The sequence below is a fragment of the Bufo bufo genome, chromosome 3 (assembly GCF_905171765.1).
Source record: "Bufo bufo chromosome 3, aBufBuf1.1, whole genome shotgun sequence".
Classification (NCBI taxonomy): Eukaryota; Metazoa; Chordata; class Amphibia; order Anura; family Bufonidae; genus Bufo; species Bufo bufo.
In genome coordinates, this window is record NC_053391.1 from 223,995,361 (window position 1) to 224,015,772 (window position 20,412).

The following is a 20,412-nucleotide window of genomic DNA, read 5'->3' on the forward strand; positions in this document are numbered from 1 at the left end:
TATGCACTACTACCACTCCATTCAAACTGGGTTCACAGGGCACAGCTCTCAAGACTGATGGGGGCCCCAGCAGTCAGACCCCTTGCCGATTATATACTTGTGGATAGGGGACAGCCCCTTTGTTAGTGATATGTCCTCTTTACAGTGTCCATATAAATAAGATACAAGTATGTTGATGATTTAACAAATGTTAAATAAACGATTATATGGTGATCGTTATAAAGACAACGCCATACACATTTTAGCCGTTACAGTTATTCATATTGGCCATCCATGTTCAATAACTTCAGGCATAGGAGGAACCATCTTTCTGGGAACATGCTTTCAAATAAAGATCATTTGTCTATAAAAAGATCTTTCATAAGCTTCATAAGATCTTTGCCCGACTTATCGGATGATGACATCAGTTGGCCTAACTGATCGTTCACTGTTAAATTTACCTGATAAACAGTCATTATGGTTGAAATCATCCATTTTCATCAACTTTCACATATATGGCCTTCTTTACAGCTGACCTATTGAAAAGTCCTTTCTCTGGAAGTGTTTCATGTCTAGTTTCATCCACTGCCAAGAACAGATGAGGTCCCACCAAGCAGATCCAGGTCTACAAGACAAATGTAATCTACATTTACTGTAGAATCGAAGCCCGAAGTTCTTCACCAAAGTCACGCGAGACTTGGGACTAGGGATCGACCGATTATCGGTTTGGCCGATATCATCGGCCGATATTGAGGATTTTGAACGTTATCGGTATCGGCATCTATTTTGCCGATATACCGATAACGTATGGGGAACACAGAACGTGCTGCTGACAGCGCTCTCTGTGTTCCCTCCGCAGCACAGGGGAGAAGGAAGCAGTGTCTCCTCCCCCTGTGCTGCTGCTGCCGCTGCCGCCAATGAGAGGATAGAACATAAGAGGAGGGGAAGGGGTGTGGCCGCTGCGCCACCAATGAAGATAAGCCTTTCATTCATTCATATACAGGAGGCGGGAGCTGGCTGCAGAATCACATAGCCGGCTCCCGACCTCTATGACAAGTAGCTGCGGTCCGCGGTAGTTAACTCCTCAGGTGCCGCGGATCGCAGCTACCGCTGATAGAGGTCGGGAGCCGGCTATGTGATTCTGCAGCCAGCTCCCGCCTCCTGTATATGAATGATCGATAGACTTATCTTCATTGGTGGCGCAGTATTAATCATTGGTGGCGCAGTGCGCCCCCCACCCCCATCCAAATCCCGGCCAATAGTAAAAACATTGGTGGCGCAGTGCGCCCCCCCCCCCCCCCACCCAGTATTAATCATTGGTGGCAGTGGCCACAGGATCCCCTCTCCCCTCCTCCTCCGATCGGAGCCCCAGCTGTGTAAGCCTGGGGCTCCGATCGGTTACTATGGCAGCCAGGACGCTATTGAAGCCCTGGCTGCCATGTTCAGCTCCATGCTGCTGTGTGCACTATGCACAGAGCAGCAGGGACAGTGTGAGATCCTATTCACCCTGATAGAGATCTATCAGGGGGAATAGGACAAGGGTTCTAGTCCCTAAGGGGGTTAAAAGTTAGTAAAAAAAAAAACACAAAAATATTAAGTATAAATGAAAAAGATTTATAAAAAAAAAATACACATTAACAATAAACAAAAAAAATACACATTAACAATAAACATATTAATTTTCAGCAGATTTGTGTAGGAATTTTTTTTTTTTCTCAAAAATGAAAATTCCCAGAATATCGGTATAAATTATCGGCTATCGGCCTGAAAGTTCACAAATTATCGGTATCGGTATCGGCCCTAAAAAATCAATATCGGTCGATCCCTACTTGGGACCTAACGAATTTTGCCTCTGCGAAGCCCATACATTTTAATGCTGTACGGAAACAGGTCATTAAAACAAAGTTGGGGAACGAATCAACTTCGGATCTAGGACCTGAAGGGCGATTCGCTCACCCCTAGTCATAACTATGGAAATGAGCAGTGTATATGATAGAAAAATGAATCCAGCCAGCAAAGGAGGCAACATGGACGATCCCGATGCATCAGTAAGTGCCTTGTATTAACCTCCTCTACATAATAAATGCCACTTGCTGAAGTGAGACAACCCCTTTAATTATACATCCCCTTTAAAGGGGTTGTCCGGGTTCAAAACCTCCATTTTCACCCAGGCAGCCCCCCTGACTTGAGCATCAGAGCAGTTCATTCTCCAATGCTCTCCCTTGCCCTGCGCTAAATCGTGCAGGGCAAAGACTCTTTTGTTTACAATAACACACTGCTGGGCGGAGGCTTCCGACTGGCAGTGTTCGGTGACATCACCGGCTATGATGGGCGGGGTTTAGTGCTGCCCTAGCCGTTTAACTGGCTACGGAAGATCTAAAGCCTGCCCATCAGTGTCGGTTACGTCACCGGGCTCCCTGAGCAGCCGGAAGAAGAGGCATCAGCGCTCCTGCAAAGGACCCGGTACGTCACCGAGTCTAAGAAAAGTTCACTTCCGGCGATGAATTTCCTATTAGAGAAAAGAAGGAGTCTTCAGCGCAAGCGCGGCCACCGGGATTCCGGAGAAGAGCGGTGGCCGTAACCAGGGGAGACCGAATGACAACTATGAGGTAAGTGGGGATGAATTTTATCCTAAACGGTAGGAATTTGTTAATCAAATATATTTACAAAAATGATCACTGTCACATGATTAACAGATTTAAAGGGATTCTGTCACCAGGTTTAAATGTCATCTGTGGGCTTATTTAGCTAAAAAACAGCTATTACTAACCTGTCAGTCAAACAAATAAGGTGCCCAAGGGGATGTTAATGGGTGCAAGATGCCCGCCGCACCCACCGCCGTTCGTGCCCAGCGCCGCCTTTCCAGACTTCTGCGCCGCCTCCTAATCCTCTGTGCCGCCTCTCGTTCTCCCTCTCTCCCCCCTCCTCCTGCTGTAAGATCTTGCGCATACAGGGGTTGAGCGAAGTGCCGGCGCATGCGCACTTCGCTGTAAGAAGCCAAATGGAGAAGTCCGCACGGGCGCATCAGGCAGAGCCCTGTGCGCAAGCGCGAGATCTTACAGCAGAAGGAGGGGGGAGGGAGGGAGAGCGAGAGGCGGCACAGAGGATTAGAAGGAGGCGCAGAAGTCCGGAAAGGCGGCGCTGGGCACGAACGGCGGCGGGTGCGGGCGGCACCTTGCATCCATTAACATCCCCTTGGGCACCTTATTTGTTTGACTGACAGGTTAGTAAAAGCTGTTTTTTTTAGCTAAATAAGCCCACAGATGACATTTATAAGCCCACATTAGGAATCGTGAAGACGCCCTGAACATCAGCATATGTTTAGCTGACAGGGGTCAAACCTGGTGACAGAATCCCTTTAACAGTGATCATTATGATGGGAATACCCCTTTAAGGAGGGATAGGGCCTCATGTAGGACAGTGGGAATTTTTTATATAACCAGTCTGGTCAAACCTATGGGCAGCTGCCCAGTCTGCAGGCTACACTGGCTGTATTTTATGTAGTGGATTGTTAGGTAGCAGGAGGTCAGTACTTCCCACAGAACAGCCACCAGTAACTTACAGCCCACCCTGCCCGTACTCTCCTCGCTCCCTGACTAGACTTCTGCGACGTTCCGTTTGGGAACTACATTTCCCAGCATCCCCCGCAGCGCATGCGTGCGAAGCAGTAGCTGTCCGCCTCACCCCCGGGCGCTGATCATAAAGGTTCCATCCCATGGGCAGTGCGCTGCGCTCGTTGTTGTGTCGGTTCCTGGCCGCTGAAGTGTGAGCGGGCACGGGCTGAACCGGGAATGGAGGCGGGCGATCGCCGGAATGGCTCTTCTGGGGGCTCCGGCTCCTTCCAGCGGGAGTTAACCCGAGGCTTCGCCTACTACACTAAGCACCTAGCCAGGCTGCATCAGAATCTGCGAGACACTAAGAGATTCTTCCGGGACATTAAGCACACGTACAGCGGGGGGCCGGACTCGGAGCTGAACGCTGGAGAGCTCGGTAAGTGGACGTCAGAGCTGTGGGCACACTGCCAGGGGACTACAAGTCCCAGGATGGCGCTGTCAGGTGTGTGCGTGCGTGCAGCGAGGTGACAGCAGTGGTGGCATCTGGATGCTGGGGACACCCTGTGCCATCAGCTGCCGCTGCTCCAGGGATCTTCCAAGTGGCATGGAGTTTCCCATAGCAACCAGAGTTGGCCTCTGATTGGCTGGTATAACTTGCGATGTGGGCACAGTGTGAAGGACCTGATTTTAGGATGTCTTCTGTTGGTCTTGTAGGTTCTCAGCTTGCAGCCTCACTTCTCTTCATGGTCCAGTATGGCTGTGGATGTTCTTAAGAACCTGGGCATTCCTTCCATGGATGTGGCTCTGCTACATACGGGTGTCTGGCTGTGAAGGTATGATGGCCTTCGGTTGGGTCATGGCTAGAATTGAGCTGCGGACCATACTTTCTGGAGGACCACAGCGCCTCAGAAGTGGTGGACGCCTATGTATCTAAACTACATAATATGTCACATCCAATGAGGGGAAGAACATGGCAATTTCCCCATGAGAGCAGCTGATTGTGGAGCTTGAGCATGATGGACCTACTTATAACCTCAGATACTCGCTCTTGTGTGCCCAGCTCTCCCCTTTAGGCCTCATGCACACCATCCTGTCAGTTTTGTGGTCCGCTGATCTGCAGAATACGGATTGGGTACATGTGCCGGCCACGTTTTTTGTTGTGGACCCATTGACTTCAATGGGTCCGCGGTCTAGATTTTGCAGAGGAACATGGTATACGTTCTGTCTAGAAGTCACCTGTGTGCTTTCCGCATCTGTAAGTTCAGCCAAAGATAGAACATGTCTTATACTTCACTGCAAAATGCAGACCGCGGACCCATTGAAGTCAGTGGGTCTGCAAAAAAAAAGGTTGTCGGCACACGGACCGCTTTTTGTTTTTTGTGGTTTGTAGACCTCAAAATGCTCAAGGCTTTTAGGGGTTGTCCAGGATTAAAAAATATGTGGAAGTGTGTTAAAATGGATTAAAAAAAGCCCTAAACCTTGCCTGCCGATCCTGCACAGTCACTTTAGCGCTTTCTGCTATTTTTGATTACCTCTCCGCAGCGATGATGTCACATACATCGACTAGTTACTCACTGGCCTCAGCGGTCTTCTGTCAGAGGTGCTAGCATCACAGTCAAGGCCAGTGATTGGCTGCAGCGCTCATGAGGATGTATGTGATGTCATCACTGCAGGGAAGGAAACAAACAAACTGAGACCACCAAAGCATCGCAGTAGAACTACGAGGGACTGAAGAGATGAGAAGTTATGTTTTTTATCTTTTTCCAACCCTGGAGAACCCTAATCTTAAAGGTGATGTCTGGTTTGGAACCTTTTTTGTTTCCGTTTGAGGTCTCTTTCTGAAAACTCTTAAAGGGTTTAGATATTGGATGGATTGTTTACATTGTGTCCCCCATGTAGGTGGGAAACCTCCTCCCCTTTATTAAAAGGAAAAATCATTGTATGAAAGCAGATGACCCCTTTAAGATGCTTCTACAAGACCAGAGTTTAAAAACGACCCGGCCACGTGCCGGTCCCCCCTGAAGCCATTGATTGGCTGTCAGTGGTGACATGCGTGTAGATGGCATGTCACACTTTGGGTCCAGCGGGGAGAAGGGACAACCCATTTAAATTGATGGGGGCATTGCTGCGGGAAAAAGGTGCAGATCTTTCCTTTCCGCCTTTGTCTCGGTGTAGCCTCCACTTTTGGTTTTCACTCCTAATCACTGATGGAAAACAGAGGCTTAAGGCTAAGTTACAGGGTTTTTCTGGAACTCTGATATTGATGGCCTGTCCTGTAATATAGGCCATCAATATCAGATCAGAGGGGAGTTGACCCCCGCACCCCTACCGGACAACAGACTGAAAGGGCTGCTCTGCACCAACAGTCCTTCATTGTTTACCAGACACCGCGCCGTACGTTCATTAGTGGTTGTACCTGGTACTACAGCTTATGTGAGTAGGTTCACACATTTAACAGCCTGCTAGAGTCGACTGGGTCCGACCTTGCCAGGTACTGCCATTCACAGTGGTAATCCTATTGGCTATACTGGGATCCGGCTTCTTTCGGCCATGAGTGTTGGGTTTCAACCAGATAGAAATTGGTGCGTGCAGTGGATTTTGCCTAGCGGAAACCTGGCGCTCCTGTAGTATATAGTCAGTGAGGGCCGACGGTGAATGTCAGCATCTGGCTAGGCCATGGCCAGTGAACACATCTGGCGGAACAGCCTGCCAGATCGGGTAAACGGAGATGTGAACCTACCCTTACGGGCATCACCAGGCAGATCCTATAAGCAGTGCCTGGTACGCTTACCCAACCCAACATTCAGCGCGTTACTTGGCGTTCCTGAACGCGCTGTATGAAGCCACGCATGGTTATGGTGCCATTCAGCATCGTTATATGAGATGGATTGTAGGGAATGACTTGTGTTCCCAGCGTGTACATGGCCGTGTGACGGATTAACAGCACTGAGGCATTTTGCAGTCACTTTGCTTTACTGTTTTAGGCCTCATGCACACGACCGTGGTGTGTTTTGAGGTCCGCAATTTGCGGAACGGCACGGACAGCCTTCAATATAAATGCCTATTCTTGTCCGCAAAGCGCAGACAAGAATAGGACATGTTATATTTTTTAGGCGGGGCCACGGAACGGAGCAACGGAGTCCTGTCCGCATCTTTTGCGGCCCCATTGAAGTGAATAGGTCCGCATCCGAGCCGCCAAAACGGCGGCTCGGATGTGGACCCAAACAACAGCCATGTGCATGAGGCCTTATGCATATTTTTTTTCTACTTCTATCTACTTTACCAATTCTGAAGAAATCATTTGGAAAGGGCGTGTGTTGTCTTGGCTCCCCAGTAACCCAAAACCAGCAGAATATTGACTCTAGCTTTGGGTATGTTCACAGGTCAATTGTTTGTTCACGGTTTCAGCGCAGATTCGGATCCGATAACCGCACTGAAACCAACTCAATTTGTTTCCAGCAGGACGCCCTGCTGTAGATGATTCGGCCGAGGATTTTTTCATGTGCGGTTTTCCAGACTGCCCAAGAATGGACATCTGGGGAAACTGTGGCGGTGGTCTGCCTGTGGTTTATTGCCATTCAATGGAGTTAAACTCGGGCCTGCAGCATTCAAAATGAAAAACCACTGCAGAAAACACTCCTTTTTTTTTTTTTTTCTGTAGGATACACAGAGGATTTTGACATGTGAACATAGCCTTAGATGTGAAAGGAAATAAGAATTATAAAAAATAAATGATGTACCTCCCACAAATCGGCACAAGATGAGTAAAGCAGAGGTTTTACAAAGTTGCTCATCGTTTTAGATTCAGAGGTTGTCCAGTTTAGAAAACGCTATGTATCCCCTCGTATTGTATCCATAGGACCTGTCCTTTATTACATAGACAACCCATGTATTTGAATGGTCCCTGTATAATACTTAAAGGGGATCTCTGGGAATCAATTTTAATGGCCGCCAGCAACCTTGCACTTGCAGAGCTGCCTCGGGGGGTCGGTGCCTCACTGCACTCTGGCACTTGCATATACTACATATTGGTGAATTTTCCTGTCGGGCTGCTCAGCCATGATGGCATATTGTAGGCACAATCTCATCATTACCATCCCCTAGAATCATTGGGTTCCATGCATGGGGGACTTTCCTGGATGTACAGTATACCTCCATCATAAGCCACTGTATGCCATACCTCAGCTATTAAAGGGGTTATCCAGGAATTAGTTATTAATGGCCTAATCCTCAGGATAGGTCATCAGTATCAGATTGGCAGGCACTACCACCGATCAGCCGTATAAATAGGCCCCGGCACTCTGCGAGCACTTGGATCTCTTCCTAGGCCAGTGATGTCGTTGTACATCAGTCATGTGGCCTAGTCGCAGCTGTAATACCAAGCACAGCCACTATACAATGGCGCTGTGCTTGATCCGCCTCTTTAAAGTGGGGCTCCCAGGAGTTGGATCCTCGCCAATCTGATATTGATGACTTGTCGTAAGGGTAGGCATCAGTGTTAAATTCATGGATAACCCCTTACTGTAAAAAAAAATATGCTGCTGTATACACTGGGTGCACAGGGGCCTATGGATACCTTTGATGTATGTGTGAGTAGCTTTCTTGATACATTTTGCGAACGTGAAAAGAAAACTAGGTCTGAACAGAGCCTGACAAGTAGGCATTGTACAAAGTCTGGGATATTGTTAATGTATTAATGTGTATTCTGGGTCATGTCGCGCTATATATATATATATATATATATATATATATATATATATATATATATATATATATATATATATATATATAATTACAGTCCTATACAACTTTCTAGATTTAGAAACTTAGAGAGAAATCCTCCATTCTGCACATAGACTTACTGACACTGGCATCATCTGGGATAAGCCTAGGTAAAGGGTCTCATTGTGTGCGTGCAGTTCTCATATAGGGATGCATGGCTCCCTTGATTCTTTCATCTTGTGATTCAGGCGCACGGGACTTGAGCTGGGGTCCTGGGAGATTTTCTTAGGGATAGAACTATGACCTGAAGGCCATTGCTGTGTGAGAAGTTCTGTTCTTCCTCTGGGACCAAGATGCATCTTATATTTTAAGTGAATTAGTTGGATCCTGTTTGTCCCAATCATGTGATACAGTGCCGCTGTTAGCCTGACAAGATGAAAGGACGGCCGTGCCTAGAGGTTACCACGGATTAACACTGTTCTGCGCCGTTTCATGCAAGTATTTTCCGTAGGCTTTCCGCACACTTTTTTTAAAATATTTTTGGCTTGTTAAACAGTGAATTTTGTTTTCTAGTTTGTCTGTGGTGAAAAAAGCCACACCCAAAGCATGATGCATTTTGAATGAAGGACCTCAGACCTAAAAAAAAAACAACAAAAAAAACCACCCAAAAGTAAAGTAAAATGGCACAAAGGGGGTAATATTTTCTTACTGATGTACGGTAAACATCTGGCTGCAGCATTTTCTGAGGAAATAAAGCCCAAAAAAATGCTGCAAAAAACTGTCCCACATTTCCTATAGAGTAATTTGCCCCAGAACTTGTCGCATGTCCTTATAGACATGTTGGGGCTCTTTCACACGAGCGTGTCCCTTGCGGGAATCGCGCTTCGTGTGTGAGAGAGGGATCGTTCAGTCTGGACTTAGGAAGCGCAGGACATTATCATGATTGATACTGCTGTGTGCCTCTGACCTTTCTGTTACGGAATCGCACTGACAGCTTTATGTCACTATTATTCCGTTACAGAAAGGTCAGGCAGAGGCACAAGGGACACACTCGTGTGAAAGAGCCCTTAGTGTTCATCTTTAGTAATACATTGTCCTGGCTTTGCGGGAATAGGTTTAAATGGTAAGACTTTGAGCCAAAATGCTTGCACAAAAACTGTTGCAAAGTCAAGCAGCGTTTTGGTGTCCACCTCCAGAGCGGAATGGTGACGGAGCGGAGGCAAACTGATGCATTCTCAGCGGATCCTTATCCATTCAGAACGCATTAGAGCAAAACTGATCAATTTTGGACCGCTTGTGAGAGCCCTGAACGGATCTCACAAACGGAAAGCCAAAACACCAGTGTGAAAGTAGTCTTAGCCGACCAATAGTTGGTGTAAAGTCAGAGAAAGGTGTCTGTCCCGGCACCACATTTATCATCCTGCCCCTGTGGTAAATCTGACACAGCTTTAGAATTTCCGCCATTTACATTTAGACAGGGTTAGTAAATCTGATCCACCGTTGGGCCTCTTTCACACCGGTGTGTTCAGGCTGCATTTCCCGGACCGAGCATGAATTATGGTGCTGTACTCCCAGCGTTAAGAACACGCTCATGTTAGAGGCCATAAATCCTAAAGTGTCATGTCTCTGGTGGCTCTCTGATAAAGGATTAGTCACTGCTGTAGGTGGATAGCCGTATTCTGTAGCATGCTCATTACAGGTTTACTAAACCTATAGACTGCGTCGGCTGACACTTGTCTAACGCCAGGTTCACATCACCATTTTGTTTTCCGTTAAAAGAAGAAAAAAAAATCAGATCCTTTATTTCCATTTCATCCACCATGACGGCCCACATTTAGATTGACCCTTGACCTCTGTAGGGGCAGGAACACATAGAGAGTTTAAATTCCCCCCACCCCTCCACCTCCTCAGTGCTTTCCTGCCCCTACAGGGGCCAACATGTAGAGAGAGCCCTCCTTTCAGGAGGGTAGCAGCTTAATTCTCTTACAGGAATCTCCTGCTGGCCTCCCATGGCAGGAGCCAAGGCTGGCCAGCTTGGAGCAACAGGGACCCTAGTCTTAGCTTATGCTGAGGCCTGCGGTCCTTCCCTACCTCAGACTTCCTTCCCTCTGCTGGGTAATAGTCGGGGGTGCCGGCTTCACAAGTCGCCTCGCGCGCGGCGCTTGGCGTCCTTCCTCTCAGGTAACCGGCAGGAGGAGTGGTGCGGTGCATTAAGAGCGGGCCGGGCGGCGCACGTACCTTTTTCTACAAGCTGGTGCGACGCAGGCTCACGCTGTCAGTCGGGGCGCTGCTTGATGACATCAGACGCCGGGACAAGTATTTAAAAAAGCGCGGGTGTCAGCCTTTTGACTGCTGCACCGCGATGTCTGAAGCACCTACTCCGCGCCAAGAAGACCCTGACCCTTCGGCCATCAGTACCGTGAGTCCCCTCTGGGGGGAAATTGTATTTTGAATTTTACCTTCTGTTCCAATTCTAAATACGGTATATCTGGTTGCTTCCTCCAGGGCAGCAAAGAATCTAAAACTAAAGCAAAGCTCTCAAAGTGCTGTGCATGCTCAAGAAGGTTACCTGAAAATTACAAAAAGAGGCTGTGCAAGCCTTGTACTGCTGAGATATGGAAGGAAGAGCAACCAGATATTCTGTCCGAAATGAAAACTTTTATTACGGACGAAATCAGATCTTCTTTGGCCACTATGTCTGTTCCCGCTAGTGTCCCCAACCCTCCCAAGAAGCGCAAACTGTCGGTCGTTTCCTCATCTGAAGGCGAGGATGTAGAGGAAACTTTCGTTACATCCAGACAGATTCCTGCTGAGGACCCCTTATCAGAGGGGGAAATTTTGGAGGAGGACCAAAAATTTTTTTTCTCCACAGACGAGATGGAGGATTTACTCAGAGCAGTCAGGTCCACAATGGGAATCGAGGATACACCTAGACCCCGGACCGTCCAGGATGAAATGTTTGGGGGCCTTAGATCCAAGACTTCCATTGTCTTCCCCATAAACGAGAATATACGGGAAATGATAATGGAGCAGTGGTCAGATCCTGAGAAGAGACTAGGTGTCCCCAAGGAGTTCAGGAACCGACTCTGCTTTGACCCAGCAGAATGTAAAATATATAATCAGACCCCCAAAGTCGACATACAGGTGGCTAAGGTTGTAAAGAAAACCGCTCTTCCTTTTGAGGATTCCTCCCAATTGGGTGATCCAATGGACAGAAAGGCAGACGGGCTCCTAAAAAGATCCTGGGAATCAGCAATGTTTGGGGTAAAAGCAAACATTGCAGCAACTTCAGTAGCCAGGGCTATGTATATATGGCTGGGGGAGTTGGACGAACACCTAAAAAATAAGACCCCAAGAGAAGAGATCAGGGAGTCTTTTCCACTCCTTCGTTCCGCCACAGCATTCTTAGCGGATGCCTCTGCGGAATCCATCCGCTTCTCAGCCAAGGACGCTGCTCTCTCTAACGCAGCCAAGCGAGCATTATGGATGAAAGCATGGTCAGGGGACAAGGCATCCAAAGCCAAACTCTGTTCCATCCCATTTTCCGGGGAGTTTGTCTTTGGTCCCACTCTAGACAAAACTCTAGAGGGAGCGGCGGATAAAAAGAAGGGATTTCCGGAGGACAAGGAGTCTAGAAAGAAGCCCTTTCGTCAGTTTCAGCCCCAGCAGAGATCCTACAGGGGGAAAGGGAAAACTGGCAGATGGAGCTATCCCAAAGGGGTAAGAGGGAGAGGATTCATTCTCAATCCCCAAAACAGACAGAATAAGCAGCAATGACGCCAGAGTAGGGGGGAGACTGAAGGGGTTTTTACCATCTTGGGAACAGATCACCTCAAATCCCTGGGTTCTAAACGTAGTCTCTCAAGGCTACAAAATAGAATTCACATCAATCCCCCCAAGAAGATTCTGCGTCTCAACCCAGAACAAAACAGAGCTTCCAAAAATATGGCAGGGCGTCCGAGACCTCTTAGATCTAGGGGTAATTCAGAGGGTCCCGCAACTAGAACAAAGGAGAGGTTTCTACTCCAACCTCTTCCTAGTAAAGAAACCAGACCAATCCCTGCGAACCATCATAAATCTAAAACCTCTAAACAGATCCATCTTATACAGGAAGTTCAGGATGGGGACCATCACATCCACTATTCCCCTAATCCAGAAAGGAGCGTTTATGTCGTCAATCGACCTCAAAGACGCATACTACCATATCCCTATTCATCATCTCTCCCAAAAATACTTAAGATTTTCCCTAAAAGGTCCGGACGGCTTAATCCACCATTTTCAATATGTCGCCCTCCCCTTCGGCATCTCCTCGGCCCCCAGGGTCTTCACAAAGGTGGTAGTAGAAATGGTGGCCTATCTTCGTCGGGAAGGTATAACAATTATCCCATACCTAGACGACTTCCTTATTCTTGGCAATACAGAAGCCGAAAATCTGTCTGCAACTCAGAGATTCTCAGAGATACTAAAAGGTCTGGGTTGGATCATAAATACAAAAAAATTCACTCTGATTCCATCCAGAAGAATAAGGTTCCTAGGCGTAGAACTGGACTCAACCCTGTTAAAGACCTTTCTTCCCCAGGACAAAACAGTGGCACTAATAGAGAAGATCTGAATGTTTCAGAGTTCTCACAGATGCTCCATCAGACGGTCCATGAGTCTTCTAGGAAGTCTAACTGCCTGCATCCCCTCGGTTGCCTGGTGCCAAAGTCACACAAGGGTAATCCAGAGTTGGATCCTAAGTGTATGGGATGGAAGACAGATAAACTTAGACAAAAATGTATGGATTCCTCAGTCCGTAAAATCGGATCTAAGCTGGTGGAAAGAAAAAAGAAGACTGCTTGGAGGTCTGCAGTGGCGGAACTACCCGGCTGTTCAGGTAATAACAGATGCAAGTCTCGAAGGCTGGGGAGCAAAAATAGGAGACCATCTTCTTCAGGGTACCTGGCCAGAAGACATAAGGAAAAGATCCTCCAATTACAGAGAGCTGTACGCTGTCCTCGAAGCATCAACAAAAGGAGTGGACCTACTAAGGGGTCATCATTTAAAGATCCTATCCGACAATACCACAACTGTGGCATACCTACGACACCAAGGAGGGACAAGGTCACGCCTGTTGGGTGCTGTAGCAACGAGAATCTTCTCCTGGGCAGAAGAGAACATCCTGTCGCTCTCCGCCATCCATTTAAAGGGCTGCGAAAACACAGTAGCAGACTACCTGAGCAGGGAAAAAATAGATCCAGGGGAATGGTCCCTGAACCGAAAGATCTTCCAGAGGATCTCAAAAAGATGGCGTCATCCGGAAGTAGACTTATTCGCTTCAAGGAAAAATATGCAGGTAGAATGCTTTTGCTCCCTAAACCTGGAGGACGGCCCGTGGGCAATAGACGCCCTATCAATTCAGTGGAATTGGAGACTGGCTTATGCATTTCCCCCGATACCACTATTACCGCGAGTCATCCAGAAGCTTCTAGGAGAACCAACTACTCTCATCCTAATAGCCCCCCTATGGCCAAAGAGGAGCTGGTTCTCTACTCTAAAGCAGCTATCGCTGGAGGATCCCTGGGAAATTCCTTTTCAGAGAGACATCTTAGTCCAGGGCCCGCTTCTGCATCCAGACCCAGAGATCTTCAGACTGGCAGCTTGGATCCTGAGAGCGAAACCTTAAAGAGCAGAGGCCTGTCAGATAAGGTGATTCTCACGCTCAAGGCCAGTAGAAAAAAAGTGACATCTTCCATCTATTTAAAAATCTGGAAAAGATACTGCTCTTGGTTAGGGATTGATCACCCAGTCACCTCCTCTCCTCCCATCAACAAGATTCTGGACTTCCTTCAGAGCGGCCTAGAATTAGGTCTGAGACCTAGTACTCTGAAAGTACAAATATCAGCCCTCAGTACCTTCTACGACTGTAGTTTAGCCAATCACAGATGGGTCAGGAGATTTATTAGAGCAGCTTCAAGGTTGAGACCCACCCTTAAATCTAGAGATCCTACTTGGGACTTGAGCATCGTCCTAGAAGGCCTAACAAAACCTCAGTTTGTACAGTTATCGGAGATCTCCTTAAAGCACCTCTCTCTGAAGACTGCTTTTCTGGTAGCAATTACTTCAGCCAGACGTATTGGAGAACTTCAGGCCCTCTCCTGCAGGGAACCATATCTCCAAATCAGTAATGATCACATCCGCCTAACGCTCGACCCTGGGTTCCTCCCTAAAGTAGTCTCCTCCTTCCACCAGGAACAGGAAATTTTTCTACCTTCTATCTCTAGGTCCGAAGTTGCAGGGTCTGGTGATAACATGTATCTCTTAGACGTTAAGGATACAGTAATTCAATACTTGGAGGCTACCAGGGCTCTTAGGATAGATAATAATCTCCTAGTTCAGTTCTCTGGTAAAAATAAAGGGAAGAAGCTAGCTAAATCCTCCATAGCTAGATGGATCAGGTCCACCATCGAGTGTTGCTACAGGATACAGTGCAAGCCCAGTCCCGGCAATATTAAAGCCCACTCCACTAGGGCCACTGCCTCCTCTTGGGCTGAAAAAAAAGGCGTCTCACTAGACCAGATTTGTAGGGCCGCAACCTGGGCTAGCACAAACACCTTTGTAAGACACTACCGCCTTAATCTTCCGGACTCGAATGAGGCTCTTTTTGGTCAGAAGATTTTACAGGTCATATCCCCACCCATGTAGTCATTTGATACATCTCAATGTGGGCCGTCATGGTGGATGAAATGGAAAAACCGCAATTAGACTTACCGGTAATTCCGTTTCCTTGAATCCACCATGACGGCCCCGTACTATTCCCATCCCAAAAAAAAATAAAAATACGAGTTTAAGGGTATGAATCAATATCTCTTTACTCTCTTTTCCACCTTTCGGATAATTTGTAAAGCACTGAGGAGGTGGAGGGGTGGGGGGAATTTAAACTCTGTGTTCCTGCCCCTACAGAGGTCAAGGGTCAATCTCCATGTGGGCCGTCATGGTGGATTCAAGGAAACGGAATTACCGGTAAGTCTAATTGCGGTTTTTTGAGCATAGTTTGTGCTCATTTTGTGTTTTTGTCAGTTCCATCAGAGATCCGTTTTAGGCCTCCTGCACGCGACCTTTTTTTTTTTTTTCTGTTTACTGGCCGTTTTTTGCGTTCCGTATACGGTACCATTCATTTCAATGGTTCCGCAAAAAAAACAGAATTTACTCCGTATGCATTCCATTTCCGTTTTCCCGTTCCGTTTAAAGATAGAACATGTCCTATTATTGCCCGCAAATCACGTTCCGTGGCTCCATTCAAGTCAATGGGTCCGCAAAAAAAACGGAACACATATGGAAATGCATCCGTATGTCTTCCGTTTCAGTTCCGTTTTTTGCGGAACCATCAATTGAAAATGTTATGCCCAGCCCAATTTTATCTATGTAATTACTGTATATGCCATACGGAAAAACGGAAACACGGATCCGTAAAAAATGGACCGCAAAACACTGAAAAAGCCATTACGGTCGTGTGCAGGAGGCCTCAGACTGCAGAAAAAGTTCTGCATGACGGATGAGAAGAACGGAAAACAAAGCGGTGTGGTGAGAACGCGCCCAGAATTGTGGTGCAGTTTGGGGGCAAAATGTAGCATTTTAGGCCACACCTCAGTGCCATTTATGTGGATTTGCCACGCAGATATTGTGAAGTATTCGCTGCTTTTCCACATCAAAATTTGCATGTGTTACTTTGCTGATTTTGATGTCAATTTGCCCCAGATCTCATACATTCCATTGCAAATCTGCACAAACCATTGGCATTCTGCGAATTTCATAATCTGCACCACAGGTCAATTTCTGTGTTTTTAAAAAAAAAAAAAAAATCTACTTAGCTGGAACTGTATTAGGCTGCGGATATTCTGCATAAACTTAGAGGTTGTTCCATGATTAATGTAAAAAATGACGATCAGACATCATATAGCACATGACAACCTCTTTGTAACAAGGCTAGAACCAGCCCTGTACCTCCCATGGGTTCTGAGATCTCCACATTCATTGCTCCAATTTCTCAGCTAGATTTATATCCAGCTGACAGCTCAGAGGGCGTGTCCTTTCTGCTGCAGCTCTCTTCCTATTACAGCTCAGGAAGCGGCTGAAGAATGGAACTGAGCATGTGCGTCCAGCTCAGCAAGGTGGACAGAGAAGTAAAAAACAAAACAAACAGCAGGTGGTGCTATACAGATAGTCTATTGAATAACTCAGTGGCTGTACTAAATTTTTAACTACCTGCAATTACAAAAGAATTCAGATCCACATGCTCGTTTAAAAACTGCGGAGTATTTCTTGTGGGACAACCCTTTTAGTTCTGACCTCGGGACCTGTTGTGATTCTATAGCTGGCCATACACTTGGGCCGCATCCACATGGGATGTATTTTGCTGCAGAAATTCGCTGTGGTTTTCGCAGCAGTGAATTCCATGGTGCTAGGACAGCCATGCAGCTCCACAGGGCCCTGCAGACCCTTCATTCTAGTGATCAGAGGGGGTTTCAGTGGCAAGTCCCCACCATCAGTAAGGCTACTTTCACACTAGCGTTCGGAGCGGATCCGTCTGTTTCATCAGACGGATCCGCTCCGATAATGCAGACGTTCGCATCCGTTCAGAACGGATGCGTCTGCATTAAAACTTAGAAAATTTTCTAAGTGTGAAAGTAGCCTGAGCGGATCTGTTCAGACTTTACATTGAAAGTCAATGGGGGACGGATCCGCTTGAAGATTGAGCCATATTGTGTCATCTTCAAGCGGATCCGTCCCCATTGACTTACATTGTAAGTCTGGACGGATCCGCTCGCCTCCGCACGGCCAGGCGGACACCCGAACGCTGCAAGCAGCGTTCAGGTGTCCGCTCACTGAGCGGAGCGGAGGCTGAACGCTGGCAGGCGGATGCATTCTCAGTGGATCCGCCTCCACTGAGAATTCATTGGGGCCAGACGGATGCGTTCGGGGCCGCTTGCGAGCCCCTTCAAACGGAGCTCACGAGCGGACACCCGAACGCTAGTGTGAAAGTAGCCTTAGTGACAGCGTATTCTAGTAATATTGTGGGAATTCCCTTAATTATCCTCCCTAAAATACTTCAACAGCCAGATATAGTCTAAACTGAGCATACAGAGTTGGAATTATTATAGGAGGAGGAAGGTACACATTAGTGGAGATTGATCAAAACTGGTGTAAAGGAAAACTGGCTTAGTTGCCCATAGCAACCAGGTTCCGCCTTTTATTTTTCACAGCTCCTTTTGGAAAATGAAATTTGTTATCTGGCTTAGTTGTAGCAACCAATCGGATAACAAATTTCATTTTCCAAAGGAGCTGTAAAAAATAAAAGGCGGAACCTGCTTGCTATGGGCAACTAAGCCAGTTTTCCTTGACACCAACTTTGATAAATCTCCCCCCATTGTGTTTTATTCCACTGCAGGACTTTCCGTTTGAATGCCCATAAATGAGATTCAAACATATACCGCGACATTTACTTTAATGGGTCAAGCAGGGTTCACAGGATTCATCTTCAGACTCCATTTGACCTGCTTTGTTTCCGGATTTTTTTCGCCGGATAGAATAGTGGACTTGTTGTTTAGGCACCCTCACATGCAGCAGATTTTATTACGGAAAATCGGTTCCATTCATCTGAATGGGTCCTGCAGAATGCCATGTGCTTGCCACTAGGGTTGTCCCGATACCACTTTTTTAGGACCGAGTACAAGTACCGATACTTTTTTTCAAGTAGTCACCGATACCGAATACCGATACTTTTTTTAAATGTCATGTGACCGTTTTGGGGGATCTGTGGATCTGTGGATGACGCACTGTCATGTGGGGGATCTGTGGATGGCACTGTTATGGGGGACCTGTGGATGGCACTGTTATGGGGGATCTGTGGATGGCACTGTTATGGGGGATCTGTGGATGGCACTGTTATGGGGGATCTGTGGATGGCACTGTTATGGGGGATCTGTGGATGGCACTGTTATGGGGGATCTGTGGATGGCACTGTTATGGGGGATCTGGATGGCACTGTTATGGGGGATCTGTGGATGGCACTGTTATGGGGGATCTGTGGATGGCACTGTTATGGGGGATCTGTGGATGGCACTGTTATGGGGGATCTGTGGATGGCACTGTTATGGGGGATCTGTGGGTGGCACTGTTATGGGGGATCTGTGGATGGCACTGTTATGGGGGATCTGTGGATGGCACTGTTATGGGGGATCTGTGGATGGCACTGTTATGGGGGATCTGTGGATGGCACTGTTGTGGGGGATCTGTGGATGGCACTGTTATGGGGGATCTGTGGATGGCACTGTTATGGGGGATCTGTGGATGGCACTGTTATGGGGGATCTGTGGATGGCACTGTTATGGGGGATCTGTGGATGGCACTGTTATGGGGGATCTGTGGATGGCACTGTTATGGGGGATCTGTGGATGGCACTGTTATGGGGGATCTGTGGATGGCACTGTTATGGGGGATCTGTGGATGGCACTGTTATGGGGGATCTGTGGATGGCACTGTTATGGGGGATCTGTGGATGGCACTGTTATGGGGGATCTGTGGATGGCACTGTTATGGGGGATCTGTGGATGGCACTGTTATGGGGGATCTGTGGATGGCACTGTTATGGGGGATCTGTGGATGGCACTGTTATGGGGGATCTGTGGATGGCACTGTTATGGGGGATCTGTGGATGGCACTGTTATGGGGGATCTGTGGATGGCACTGTTATGGGGGATCTGTGGATGGCACTGTTATGGGGGATCTGTGGATGGCACTGTTATGGGGGATCTGTGGATGGCACTGTTATGGGGGATCTGTGGATGGCACTGTTATGGGGGATCTGTGGATGGCACTGTTATGGGGGATCTGTGGATGGCACTGTTATGGGGGATCTGTGGATGGCACTGTTATGGGGGATCTGTGGATGGCACTGTTATGGGGGATCTGTGGATGGCACTGTTATGGGGGATCTGTGGATGGCACTGTTATGGGGGATCTGTGGATGGCACTGTTATGGGGGATCTGTGGATGGCACTGTTATGGGGGATCTGTGGATGGCACTGTTATGGGGGATCTGTGGATGGCACTGTTATGGGGGATCTGTGGATGGCACTGTTATGGGGGATCTGTGGATGGCACTGTTATGGGGGATCTGTGGATGGCACTGTTATGGGGGATCTGTGGATGGCACTGTTATGGGGGATCTGTGGATGGCACTGTTATGGGGGATCTGTGGATGGCACTGTTATGGGGGATCTGTGGATGGCACTGTTATGGGGATCTGTGGATGGCACTGCTATGGGGTGGGGGGATCTGAGGATGGCATTGTTATTTGGTGGGGGATCTGTGGATGGTGCTGTTATAGGGGATCTGTGGATGGAACTGTTATGGGGAGGATCTGTGGATGACACTGCTATATGTCATCCACAGATCCCCCTCATAACAGTGTCCCCCAATACACCGGGCCCCGCCGCTCACCGAAGTATTTATAAACGTGAATCCTTATCCTGTTGTTAAGTTGAACTAACGCTGCCCTCTCCCATGTTCCCCTGTATCCCCCTGTATCTCCACAGCACTTACTTAAGCTTCCATAGCAGGCAGAGCGGACGGCACCAGTAACGTCACTCACTGACGTCGCGCGCCTGCTCCGCCTGCTTCACTCATAAAGTGGGCGGAGCAGGCGCTCTACGTCAGTGAGTGACGTTACTGCTGCCGTCCGCTCTGCCTGCTATGGAAGCTTAAGTAAGTGCTGTGGGGATACAGGGGAACATGGGAGAGGGCAGCGTTAGTTCAACTTAACAACAGGATAAGGATTCACGTTTATAAATACTTCGGTGAGCGGCGGGGCCCGGTGTAAGAGTACAGTGACTGCACCGGGCCCCGCCCATAGTTACGCCCTTAGTATTCTATTTATGTATCGGGGCGGGGTATCGGCGGCTGAGTACCGCCGAGAAAACTCGGAATCGGTCCCGATACCGATACTAGTATCGGTATCGGGACAACCCTACTTGCCACCAAACAGCCCCATTCAGATGAATGGAGGTGCAATAAAATCTGCTGCGTGCGAAGGCACTCTAAGGCAGTGATGGCTAACCTTGGCACTCCAGCTGTGGTGAAACTACGACTCCCAGCATGCTCCATTTATTTCTATAGA

At 47.8% G+C, this 20,412-nt stretch overlaps 1 protein-coding gene across 1 annotated transcript in view; it reads left to right on the top strand.

The window, feature by feature from the left end:
• The first annotated feature begins 3,663 nt into the window (after positions 1-3,663).
• Positions 3,664-20,412, top strand: part of DSTYK (dual serine/threonine and tyrosine protein kinase) — a 103,419-nt gene continuing 86,670 nt past the window's right edge. Inside the window, exon 1 of the mRNA XM_040423984.1 lies at positions 3,664-3,969. Coding sequence (XP_040279918.1) covers positions 3,771-3,969 — 199 coding nt within the window. The 5' untranslated portion in view covers positions 3,664-3,770. The remainder of the gene's footprint in view (positions 3,970-20,412) is intronic.